The 12395-nt window shown below is 43.5% G+C and overlaps 1 protein-coding gene and 1 long non-coding RNA gene across 3 annotated transcripts in view; one reads left to right on the top strand and one right to left on the bottom strand.

Moving 5' to 3' along the window:
* The window catches only part of LOC127354537 (uncharacterized), a 520620-nt gene that overhangs the window by 328323 nt on the left and 179902 nt on the right, over positions 1 to 12395 (bottom strand). The gene's annotated exons all lie outside the window — the stretch shown is intronic.
* Positions 1 to 12395, top strand: part of dicer1 (dicer 1, ribonuclease type III) — a 34554-nt gene that overhangs the window by 13062 nt on the left and 9097 nt on the right. For both annotated transcript variants that reach the window (XM_051383614.1, XM_051383615.1), the window contains exons 17-29: positions 121 to 300; positions 418 to 631; positions 728 to 881; positions 979 to 1161; positions 2135 to 2240; positions 2863 to 3038; positions 3192 to 3945; positions 4609 to 4761; positions 5584 to 6219; positions 7581 to 7836; positions 9415 to 9683; positions 10965 to 11127; positions 11295 to 11370. In XM_051383614.1, the coding sequence (XP_051239574.1) occupies positions 121 to 300; positions 418 to 631; positions 728 to 881; positions 979 to 1161; positions 2135 to 2240; positions 2863 to 3038; positions 3192 to 3945; positions 4609 to 4761; positions 5584 to 6219; positions 7581 to 7836; positions 9415 to 9683; positions 10965 to 11127; positions 11295 to 11370 (3320 nt within the window). The remainder of the gene's footprint in view (positions 1 to 120; positions 301 to 417; positions 632 to 727; positions 882 to 978; positions 1162 to 2134; positions 2241 to 2862; positions 3039 to 3191; positions 3946 to 4608; positions 4762 to 5583; positions 6220 to 7580; positions 7837 to 9414; positions 9684 to 10964; positions 11128 to 11294; positions 11371 to 12395) is intronic.

Raw genomic sequence — 12395 nt, 5'->3', positions numbered from 1 at the left:
CCTAAACCCTACACATTGGAGCTTTTTAATGTCTGTTTATTTATGTGTCAGAAACAATGGGCATTTGAAATGCTTGTGCATAATTGTGTACATGGTTTCTCTCCTTTTTGTCCCCTCCAGATACCAGAGTGTCTGCGGGACAGTTACGCAGTACCGGAGCAGACTTACTACTTATATGTGATTGGGATGGTCCTCACCACCCCTCTCCCGGATGAACTCAACTTCCGAAGGAGGAAGCTCTACCCACCGGAGGACACCACCAGGTGCTTCGGCATCCTGACTGCCAAACCCATACCTCGAGTGCGTTGCCTGGTTAAATCCTAAATTCTCTCACACACATCTATACTTCTATAAATGTTGAGCACCGTCCTCTCGTCATTGGTTTTGGATGATAAATGATGCTTTCTTTCTGTCCAGATCCCCAATTTTCCGGTGTACACTCGCTCGGGTGAGGTGACCATCTCTATCGAGCTGCAGAAGTCCGGCTTCGCACTCACCGCCGCCCAGCTCGACCTCATCACCCGCCTGCACCAGTACATCTTCTCCCACATCCTCCGCCTGGAAAAACCTGCCCTGGAGTTCAAGCCCACACTGGCTGACTCGGCGTACTGCGTTCTACCTCTGAATGTTGGTGAGTAGAGTCATTGGCAGGCAAGCTTGGTGGATTACTTTTCCAGATGTGTGGAGATGCTGATTGGTTTCCTTCCATAATCCTCTGCTTCTTTAGTTGGGGACTTGAACACACTAGATATGGACTTTAAATTCATGGAGGACATTGAGAAGTCTGAGGCCCGCACTGGCATTCCTACCACTCAGTACACCAAGCAGAACCCCTTCACCTTCAAGCTTGAGGACTACCAGGATGCTGTCATCATTCCAAGGTACCATATGAACTCCTTTATGAGATAATGGCAGAGCGGTTTTACTGTGTGTAAATGCTTCCAAGGAACAAACTGACACGGACTGCTCCCCTCCCAGGTATCGCAACTTCGACCAGCCTCATCGCTTCTATGTCGCTGATGTGTACACAGACCTGACGCCGCTTAGCAAGTTTCCTTCACCAGAGTATGAGACATTTGCTGAGTACTACAAAACCAAGTACAACCTTGACCTGTCCAACCTGAACCAGCCGCTTCTGGACGTAGACCACACCTCCTCCAGGTCAGCAGCATGGGGATCATCAGGGGGTCTTAAAAAGTCTAAGAATATTATCGCAACTGCAATATGCAAATCACAGAAGCTGCAATCTTTTGATGAAGGTAAAATTGGTGACAAAGCAGCATCATAATGAAATACTGTAGTGCTGCAGAGATGTCCTGGCCTATACATTTTATTCTCCAGATTTAAAAAAAGATGTTTGCTTATTACAGACTGCCAAAACGTTCACATCATGATTTTTTAATGTTTTTTGTTTTCTTTTTGTAAAAATAAAATCTGTCAAAATAAGTGCAATATAATATTTTTACCTTATCTAGCCATAATTGGCATATAATAGGTCTTAAAAAGGCCTTAAAAAGTACATTTTGACCCGTTGAAACCTGCAGAAACCCTGGATCATGACAGTTAAATATAACTGTAAACCACTATCCACTTCTACACTTCACAGTGTGTTTTCAGGTTTGGGGAGTACTACTACATTTGTTACAAAAGTTGCATAAACCCTTTTGTGTCTCCAGAAGGAGCAGTGCGTCTGATAAATTGCCTCAAGTACTCTCACTTGAGTGATGTCACTTGAGTCAGTGTCAGTTTGCGCTGAAGACGGCAAGATAGAAAATGAAAAAAAAAAACTGCTGGTGTGGAGCCCCCTCATCCTTTCTGCTTGAGGCCCTGGCCTACATTAGCCACTACTAGCACGATGCACCCATATCTCAGACAGAACTGACAGCAGTTGAGTTGCATTGTGGATAATTAAGGCACTAGGTATTGTCATGGAAGGAGAATGTGTGGAATATAATTTAAAAGAATAAAGAGTGCAGTTTTTAGAATATTCTGGCTTAAATCATGGTCTTATAATGTAATTAGCAACAGCCAAATGTGAAAGCACAGTGTCATAAAGTCACAGTGTTAGCATGCCCCTGCATTCTTTTTTTCTGATGGGTATACAGTTGACACTCTTGTTTTCTTGCGCTCTCAGACTGAACCTGCTAACCCCTCGGCACCTGAACCAGAAGGGGAAAGCCCTGCCCCTCAGCAGCGCTGAGAAGAGGAAGGCCAAGTGGGAGAGTCTGCAGAACAAACAGGTAACGGCTGCTTCTGTTGTCTTACAGTGAGAACAATGTGTGAAACCACAGGGTCCCCAGGCAAAACGTTTGCTGCAGTGCAATGCAGTGTCATTCAATAATAAACGGCATATACCTTGTGCTTGTTGAGAAGGTGTATAAATGTTTTTTGCTGTGATAACTGACCAGATTTGCTGTGCAGTGTATTTGGTGTCTGATAATATGGTTCCCTGTCTAAAATGCGTGATTCTATAGATACATGCAGGTCCCTCAAATAGCATTGTTCATTTGTCGGTCCATTGTACTGCTCTTTATTTATTATAAAGTTGTAATATAGTTTGTCATAAATCTTTATTTCAAAATTTCCTTTTTCATTTTTGCATTTTCATCATGGAAGTCAGTTTAATCCTAGTGAATATTTACTATGGAGTGATCATTTACTGTGTATGTGCTCTGATCCAGTATAGTCACTGGTTGAAAATACCTGGTTTTCCTTACACAAAGCACTGCTGTTGGTATACATTTAGACATGGTGTGTGAGCTTGAGTGTGAGCATCACTACAGAAGTGAGTTTCAGCTTCATAACCTTACGTTGGTTCTGTACTGCAACAGTCCTGGTCTAATGGTGTCTCGTGTTTATAAGATCCTGGTTCCAGAGCTGTGCGCCATCCACCCCATCCCCGCCTCCCTGTGGAGGAAAGCAGTGTGTCTACCCAGCATCCTCTACCGCCTCCACTGCCTCCTGACCGCCGAGGAGCTCCGAGCCCAGACAGCCAGTGAAGCTGGAGTGGGAGCCCAAACCCTGCCCCCTGACTTCAGGTCCCCTTTACATACTCTACACAACATATGAAATTATCCACTTTCAGTTATTCCATTTGCTGAATCAGAACCTTCTCTTCAGATTTGGATCATTTGTGTTTAACCGCACAGTTTCCCAGCATTCTAATGTATAGATGTGTATGTGTGTGGCAGGTATCCAAACCTGGACTTTGGCTGGAAGAGATCTATTGACAGCAAAACGTTCATCTCCTGCCCGGAGTCCTGTGGCGAGGACGGAGAGGGTCACTGTAAGCACCAAGAGACTGTAACCCCTGACCCCAACTCCCTAACACATCCCAGTAGTCACCACTCTCCCCGGCCCCGTGCAGCCCTCGAGCCCGGAGAAGCCACCTGCACGAAGAACCTAATCAATGGCACTGCCCTAGTCGCCAACTGTGACGACGAAGGCCACCAAGATGAGCACCTTCACCAACATGACAATTGCCAACGCTCCCAGCCCAGCTCCCCTGGGCTGCAGAGCCCTGAATCAATACAAACCACTACCTCAGTTCCTGTGCAGCCCTCTCACAGCTTGAAGAAGCCCAGCTCCAGTCCTCCGCAGCCTAGTGATGAATGTACACCAGGGAGGACCTCAGACCACAAAAATAAAGCTACCTCAGTCTGCAGCCGGGCAGCCACGGGTCCCAATGCTCCCACAGCACCTTCTCCCGACCTCGCCATTGTCCCCCAGCTTGGAGCCCAGGCGGGAGACTCCCCCAAAAGCCTGGGGCCCAACCCGGGCCTCATCCTGCAGGCCTTGACCCTATCCAACGCCAGCGATGGCTTCAACCTGGAGCGGCTGGAGATGCTTGGAGACTCTTTCCTCAAACACGCCATCACCACATACCTGTTCTGCACCTACCCCGACGCTCATGAGGGTCGACTCAGTTACATGCGCAGCAAGAAGGTAAGACAGGTCACGACTTGTGGCTTCATAAGGGGAATGACAGTTGTGGTCAGAATCAACAATTTACTTATCAGACTTTATTGCTTCTCTGAATGAATCTTATAAATACTAATGTACTGTTAGAAATATTTTCTGTGCTGTGGTATTGAATGTTGTTGCACAGCTTCACAAACACTTAGATGGGCAGTTTAGTCAGGGATATGCTGTAACCAGATATGCACACACTACTACTCATGCACTTTGAGTCAAGATATAATTTGTTTGTATCATCAATTGTTTGTCATATTTGCTGAACCTGTCACTATTCTAACAGTAGTACATGGGACAGATGAATTGTGGAGGAGGAGGAGGAGGAGCCAGAGGAACCAGATTTTGTTTCACAGATTATCTGTGTCATGTACTACTGTCAGAATATAGTGAAGGTTTCTGCAAATATGACAAATATGAATGTTTTTTTTTATTTTTTATAAAAGTTACCTGTAGCTTTAAAGGTCATGAAAACACGGAAGTCGGAAGAATGTGTTCCCAATCCCAACTCTGGAAACGTCTGTTAGTATCCAGACAACAATCGTACCTGACTGTTGTATTAAAGCTGCCTTAGGCTACAGTATGTTACCGATGATGCAGGCATCGACTCATCCTATTTGGTCTGCCCATGCCCAGGTGAGCAACTGTAACCTGTACCGTCTGGGGAAGAAGAAGGGGCTCCCCAGCAGGATGGTGGTGTCCATCTTCGACCCCCCTGTTAACTGGCTGCCCCCTGGCTATGTGGTCAACCAGGACAAGAGCAGCACAGACAAACTGGATTCAGAGGAGGTCAGTGAACGTCCTGCTGCTCTCTGACTTTACGCACTCTGTTGCCCCTTGTTTCTTCTGTGTGACTGTGTGTGCTGAATTGTACAACTGCAGAGTGACAACATGTTTCTTAGTCTAACCTCTTCAAGGTGCTGGATTTGGTTTTGGGATAAAGACAGGAATTAGCAATAGGTATTATTTGTAAGGGTTAGACCTAGGATTTAGAGAATGACTTTAGAGAATACATTATTTTATTCATTTGTCATAGATGTTGTTAGTGTTAAGATATAGTCAGGCCACTAGAGGGCAGCCCTTTACCTTGTCTGGCAACACACCATGCTTGTGTTTTGGTTTAAAGTCCCATAGCCTTTAACTCTAGGCTCTACTCCTACATATCATATAATAATGTTGACAGTGTCTCACAACAATTTCTTATTATGTTTCATTTATTATAACCCAGTCTTGGATCAAACTGCTCACTGAACAACACCTCAGTCATTTAGTAATATACGTTTATCAACTGACTGATTTCGTTTTTTGACATATTTGCTGAAACTTTCACTATATCCTGACAGAACTTGAGACAGATAATCTGTGAAACAATTGGGTTCCTCTGGCTCCTCCTAGAGCTCCTAATGGCATTTGCAAGAATCCACCAGGCAATGAAAACAACCAATCAGAGCCGAGAAAGATAGTTGATTGTTGAGTCTAATTCCCAGGTTTTCAAATACCAGTGCTGCAAATGAGATCAAGCAGTTAGCTTCAAGCCACCAACCAAGTGTCTTTCTGTCTTTGCCCACTCTGATTGGTTGTTCTCTCCTGCTCTTTGTGTACATCATCTAGGCAAAAGAGGAGCTTCTGGCCAACGGGCAGTCTGGAAATGACTATGATGAGGACGATGAGGAGGGCGAGGAGGTGGACGAGGATGGTGAGCTGATGCTGAAGGACGAGCCAAAGGATGAAGTCAACATGGAGGACGATCTGGAGTATTACAAGGAGCACATCAAATTCATTGACAACATGTTGCTGGGATCTGGTGCTTTTGGTAAGAAGATCTCTCTGAGCGGCTTCCCTCCCTCTCTCACCCCGGCCTCCGGATCCTCCCCTGCCATGGAGTCTCCGTACGAGTGGAAAGCGCCCAAGAAGCCCCTCCATCCCACCCCGGCCCACTACCCCTCAGAGCCGGTGCACAGCGGGCCGTCTGCAGAGGAGTTTGACTACAGCTCGTGGGATGCCATGTGCTACCTGGATCCCAGCAAGGCCGGAGAAGAGGACGACTTTGTGGTGGGTTTCTGGAATCCATCGGAGGAGAACTGTGGTGCCGAGCTCGGCAAGCAGTCCATCTCCTACGACCTGCACACAGAGCAGTGCATCGCCGACAAGAGCATCGCTGACTGTGTGGAGGCTCTGCTGGGCTGCTACCTGACCAGCTGTGGAGAGCGAGCCGCCCAGATGTTCCTCTGCTCGCTGGGCCTCAAGGTGAGCTAGGACCTCCCACACTGTAGCAGGATTTAGAGATTATAGCTTGGGTCAGAGTACAGCATAATATATTGACAAGTCAAGCCACTTGAGGTTATTCACGATTATCACCGTAATCACGATGGGTTTTATTGCGATAATATAAGTATCCCTATATGTGACCCATCCTGGGCTGGAAACGCCCACACTGTTTGTTATAGGGTCACACAGTCAGTGGAGCACGGTGCATCCCTTTCAAGTGTATACCATGTGTTGCCAGAGGCTTTCCCCCCTTTATACGTAATTGTTTTGAATTTAGACATTTTAGCTTGACATTTTTTAACCATGTTTGAGATAGCTACTATCTAGCAGTAGGCTACCACTTGCTGTAATGTTAACTGTCTATTTCAGAAGCAGAATCAGCAATACTTATTGGGGAATTTGTCTGTGACAATTGCTCATGGTGCTCACACAATGTTAAAGAATAGAAATACTTATTTTATAACACAATTTACAATGTCTAACACAATATATATAGAATAGAAATCAATAGGTGTATACATATCAGTAAAAATGGAAATAGAAATGTGATAACAGCCTTAAATAGACAGCTCTGAAACCAAAACGAGGTACCAACATCTGCATTGTGATGTGATCCAGCACCATATTGGCACCAGCTTTCAGTACCTAGCAGGTAGCCTGCCGTTAGCTAGTACATAAACACTGTTAAAATGCAGATTTACAGTCTAAAACGTGACTGCATCTGACTCGAAAGGATTCCAACTGTGGGCGGGAGTTTCAAAGTGTAAAGAACAGACATACTTGTCTGTCCATAAGGAAATGCTATTACACTGTCCTAAAGCTAGACTTTTTTATTTTATTTTTAGCCTAGCAGCTGGAGGCTGGACCAATCAGGAGCGTGAAAAATGAAACATTTAGTTGGTAACTGCTTGTAGTTTGAGTGTGAAATTTGAAACCCAAGTCCAGTGGCAGGCTAGTCAGAGGTACATCCTTCCAACCAGTTGTTGGAAGTTCACATCTGTCCCAAGATAAATTGAAAATAACAAAACAAATGCAACAAATTGCAGTCAGTTAGGAGAAAGCCACAAGACAAGCTTTGGGGAGGCATCAAAAGGGGACGCTGACTTTCCCTGCTTGACATCTTTGCGCAGGAAGTTTCACAGCTGAGACCTGGACAGCAAGGCCCTGTCACCCTTAGTGACCAGGCAAGATTTTGGAACTACTGCCAGAAGATCTCAAGTAGCCATCAGACTCATAGGGTGTTAAAGATGTGTGCAGGAGCCAGACCATGCTAGGTGCTCGTCCAAGACAAACTATCACTGGGGGTTTACAGTGATATTAACAGTTGTTTTTGAAAACAGGTGTTACCATTGGAGAGAGGGACCTTGACAGGAGCAGTGGTGCAGAGCCGCCAGATCGCTGCCATCGACCTGTGCTACGGCTGGCTGAAGATCCCACCCCGCTGCATGCTGGACCATCCCGATGCAGAGCGGACTCTGAACCACCTCATCTCTGGCTTTGAGAACTTCGAAAAAAAGATCAACTACACGTTTCAGAACAAGGCTTACCTCCTGCAAGCCTTCACGCACGCTTCTTACCATTACAACACCATTACAGGTCAGACTGCACCACATAGAAGCAGGACAGTTTTACAAAACAAGTAAATAATACTATGTGTTAGTGCTGTCAGTTTAACGTGTTATTAACGGCGTTGACACAAACCCATTTTAACGGCGTCAATTTTTTTATCGCGAGATTTACGCCTAGCACACTTTGTAGTTTTTTTCACATGCTGTTGCAACAACTAGTAACGTTAGAAAAACTACAACACCACACCGGATCTAGCTAGACCGGAAACAAAACAACAGGCACGCCGCACACACTTGTTTAAGTGTAGTAGATGTTACGTTTTGAGTGGATGGCGAGCGCGAGACGCCGAAATGGATGGATTCCTTGTTGTCTTAAAATGTCAACAGGCTTGTCTGTTTGAGTAACTGGTTCAAAGCAAAGAAGTAGTAGGCTTACCTTTTATTGGTAACCGTTACTGTTCATTCTTTCTGAAATAAGAGGCTGGGTTGAGCCTCTGGTGAATAAAGAGCAGTAGCCTGACTGCTATGTTCAAAGCAAACTTGAGAAAAGTATTAAGCCATGGTTTAACTGCACTATAGGCTGAGTCCTAGTTTACCTTACATGTGCACTTTGTAATTTTATTTTGTATCGCCCTGTTTTGATCCCTTAGAAAGGGCTGTTGAAGGGGCTGTTTGTGTGACAAAGTATTTTTTTCACTCTTTTATTAATGGACAGTGTTACATTGTGTGAGAGATTATTTGCTCCAAGTGAGAATGTTAGTGTGAAATTGAACACTACAGTATATGCCAATGTTGTTTTCAATAAAAACAACATTTGCACAAAGCAAGCCGATCCACTTTTCCAATTTACAGACCAAACAATTATTATTAATAATAATAATAATAATAATAATACATTTTCAAAAAAACTCAAAGACACTTCGCATAAGTTAAAAAGGACAAGAAAAGGGTAATAAAAACAACACTAAGAAATTATAGCTATATCTACAACACTCAACAATGAATTAATCGTTAAAAGCACTTCTGAAAAGGTGGGTTTAATCTGCAGATTATTTGAGAATAAAAAATAATCGTTCGTTATTTGTTAGAATAGCATGAATACCACTAATTCTGATACACACATTTCTCCATGTCTGTGGATATAGGTCAAATAAAGTTCTACCTTCAGTTACGAAGGTTTGGCAGATAAGTATATCCTTGGGCGTCCGAAATCTGTTGTTTTAGAAGTTGGGTTACAGCTTGTGATGCTGCAGTGAGTCTTGATTGGACAGCACTACAGATGTTTAATAACAACTGATTTACACTTACTGAAGACACAAAATCGAATCATTCGTTTGAAACTTAGTTAGAAGTTACTGAAAAGTTAGAAAGGACTTTTTACACAAACCTTGGAATGGAGAATGGAAACATACCTGTCGCTTTAGCTGCCAAATACCTGTCTGTGTTCACCAGCTAGTCTCTAACTGTGTCTGCCGAGCAGGTAGACTTAATTATCAGGTAGAAAATACACTAAAAAGCCTACAACACAATGAGAGCTACAACAAATCAAAGTTGTATTCCACCTACCCACATATCTGTCTTTGGTTTTATTGTGGCTTCTCTTCAGATTGTTACCAGCGGCTGGAGTTCCTTGGTGATGCAATTCTAGACTACCTCATAACAAAGCACCTTTATGAAGACCCGCGGCAGCACTCTCCTGGCGTGCTGACCGACCTGCGCTCAGCACTCGTCAACAACACCATCTTTGCCTCTCTGGCTGTCAAGTACGACTACCACAAGTACTTCAAGGCCATCTCGCCCGAGCTTTTCCACGTCATAGACGACTTTGTGCAGTTTCAGCTGGAAAAGAACGAGATGCAAGGCATGGACTCCGAGGTGAGTCCCTTTTCCTACTAGAAACGCAGCTAGCAGCAGTACTGAACAACAAAGTCCTGTTGGAAGAAACCTAATCTTTACTGTTGTAGTTTTTTACCCCCCCTAAAATAATAGTTGGCATTCAAAAAGATCTGCCCGAATAACAAGGCTGTCAGCTTCTATGAATCTGTTTCATATTGCAATGATTTCAGTACTGAAGAGAAAATGCAGTTGGATTTAATTTGCCTGGAAATGCCTATCTTGGCACCAGATCTCCTCTCATTCTGCTTGAGAGGTACTTCTATGCCTTGGGACAGCAGGCACATAGACAAGCGTACTGAACAGCTGAAAGAAATAAAGAAATGCACTGCAGTAATATGGTACCACTCCGCTGCTCACTATTCATCAAATAAGACTAACAATTACATGATGAAGCTGCTAATGTGGCATGCTTTATACTGTTAGATGTAGTGTCAGTACATTAACAGACAGAGTCTGTCAGTGATGTATGCAGTTAAGAAAGTCTTTAGGCTCATAAATAAAGGCTAAAGGGCAACTTAACATGTTGTTTTGCCTTGAACACACCCCCTTAGACAACCTAGATATAAATCTGGTGCTCATTCAGAATTCATAGAACCGTAGTTGCATTGATAACCTTGATTAAACGGCTACAGCAGCCAGTAGCCACTTGCATTTGTGTCATAGGAAGCAGTGACAGGGATTCACCTAGACTCAAGGTGACACCTTCACGGATGCCCCAGGTGGTGGTGGTGGTTCAGAGCCGAATCACTAGTTTAGCACTTCAGCAGCAGAGGCAATGAAGAGTGACACTGTGGGATGTGTATGGGTGGGAAGTATAAATGTGTTAGACTGACATCGCCAGCGGATTACTGTGCAACCTCTCCAAGGCTGTTATCGCTAGGCGTACACCAAGACCTCTGGATGCAATTGGATGGATCCACAACCAATCAGGGCAACGAAACGTGTGACATAGCGCTAAGAAAATGCCTCAACGCTGCTCCTCTGTATCAAACCCACCATGTCATCGTATCAAACCCACCCAGTATTACATAAACTGTTGTTAGGGGGCCAGACAAATGCCAGAGCAAATCAAATACAAGCTTGCACATTTGCCTGGTTATAAATCTGCGATGTGGTTAAAATCCATAATCGCAAGTGGTGTAATTTAATATTAACATATATATTTATACATTTTCTAGTAAATCAACTGAGACACTGTTTGTGGATAAAAAAGCAAATGTCCCGGCATCAGCTAACAGCTTTGTGTGTTTTCGCTATCAGCTGCGACGCTCTGAAGAAGACGAGGAGAAGGAGGAGGACATCGAGGTCCCTAAGGCCATGGGGGATATCTTTGAGTCGCTAGCGGGAGCAATTTACATGGACAGCAGGATGTCACTGGAGACGGTGTGGCAAGTGTATTATCCTATGATGAGGCCACTTATAGGTGAGGAAGACGGAAAGCACATTTATTTATTTATTTCTGTCTGCAGGGAACTTGAGTGATCAGAAACATTCAGGATATTTACCATTTGTGTTGACATGAAATATTGAGGGTCTGAGGATTTTTAATTTTTTTTACCTCACAACCCCCTGTCCCTTAACCACTTTCAGAGAAATTCTCTGCCAATGTGCCACGATCTCCTGTGAGGGAGCTGCTCGAGATGGAACCAGAAACTGCCAAGTTCAGGTAGGAGATCAGCACCTGTCTATATAAGTTCTTTGAAGTTAAATTTCATGGTTTTAAATGAAGGTGCAGTTTAAGATAACTTAAGTTTAAGTAGAACAAATGTATTTCTTTGCACACAAAAAATTACTTTTTTTCCAATAAGAATTCATTTGGTTCATAAAGATGGGTGTGAACTGTATGATTTTAGAAATGTTGTTTAAATCAAACCCCCACTGTACGAGTAAATCGTCTTCTAAGTAAAGCTAAAACTCATGATTTAGGTGCTCACACTGTACAGTCTGATCATGCTCACACTGTATGTATGTAAAATAGAAAATAATACGACAAATCGACCCCTGTGGACTCTTCTGCCTATTTATAGTTGTCAATAGAGTTTTGTTTGAAAACTCCAAGGCAGGTATAAGTTTGTTTGCATCTGTGCCGTCAAAAATCGTAACTTAACGTATCGCGATACAGGGGTTATGATTCAGTATATTGTGCTAAAACTGTAAGAAAGGCTACATTTTTAAAAATCACATTTTAGGAATAGTGTCTTGCTATAAAAAGAACACATGCATAAAATCTGAGTAAAGTTTACTTTATCACAAAACAATATATTTCAATTCAGTTCAATTCAATTTTATTTGTATAGCGCCAATCTTAACAGAAGTTATCTCAGGACACTTTTCAAATAGAGCAGGTCTAGACCGAACTCTTTAAAACATTAATTACAGAGACCCAACAGTACCACCATGAGCAAGAACTTGACGACAAGGGCAAGGAAAAACTGCCTGTTTAAAAGGCATAACATCACAAAACGCGATATGATATTTTTCTTTATTTTCTTAAACCCCTAGTTGTGATAGGAGGAGGAAGAAACACCGAAGAGGCTTGCATGTTGTTGCCACAGCTCAAGCAGCATACATATTTTTCGTCCACAGGACCCATCGTGTCGCCACGGTGCTTACAGATGGTGTGTTTGACAATTTGCGCAGGCACAGTGGGAAAAAAGGTACATACTTTGGTGAATTGGCTAGTAAGTCAGA

The sequence above is a fragment of the Dicentrarchus labrax genome, unplaced genomic scaffold (assembly GCF_905237075.1).
Source record: "Dicentrarchus labrax unplaced genomic scaffold, dlabrax2021, whole genome shotgun sequence".
Classification (NCBI taxonomy): domain Eukaryota; kingdom Metazoa; phylum Chordata; class Actinopteri; family Moronidae; genus Dicentrarchus; species Dicentrarchus labrax.
Note: the sequence above shows the minus strand (reverse complement) of the source record. Positions and strands in the feature narration are given on the sequence as shown.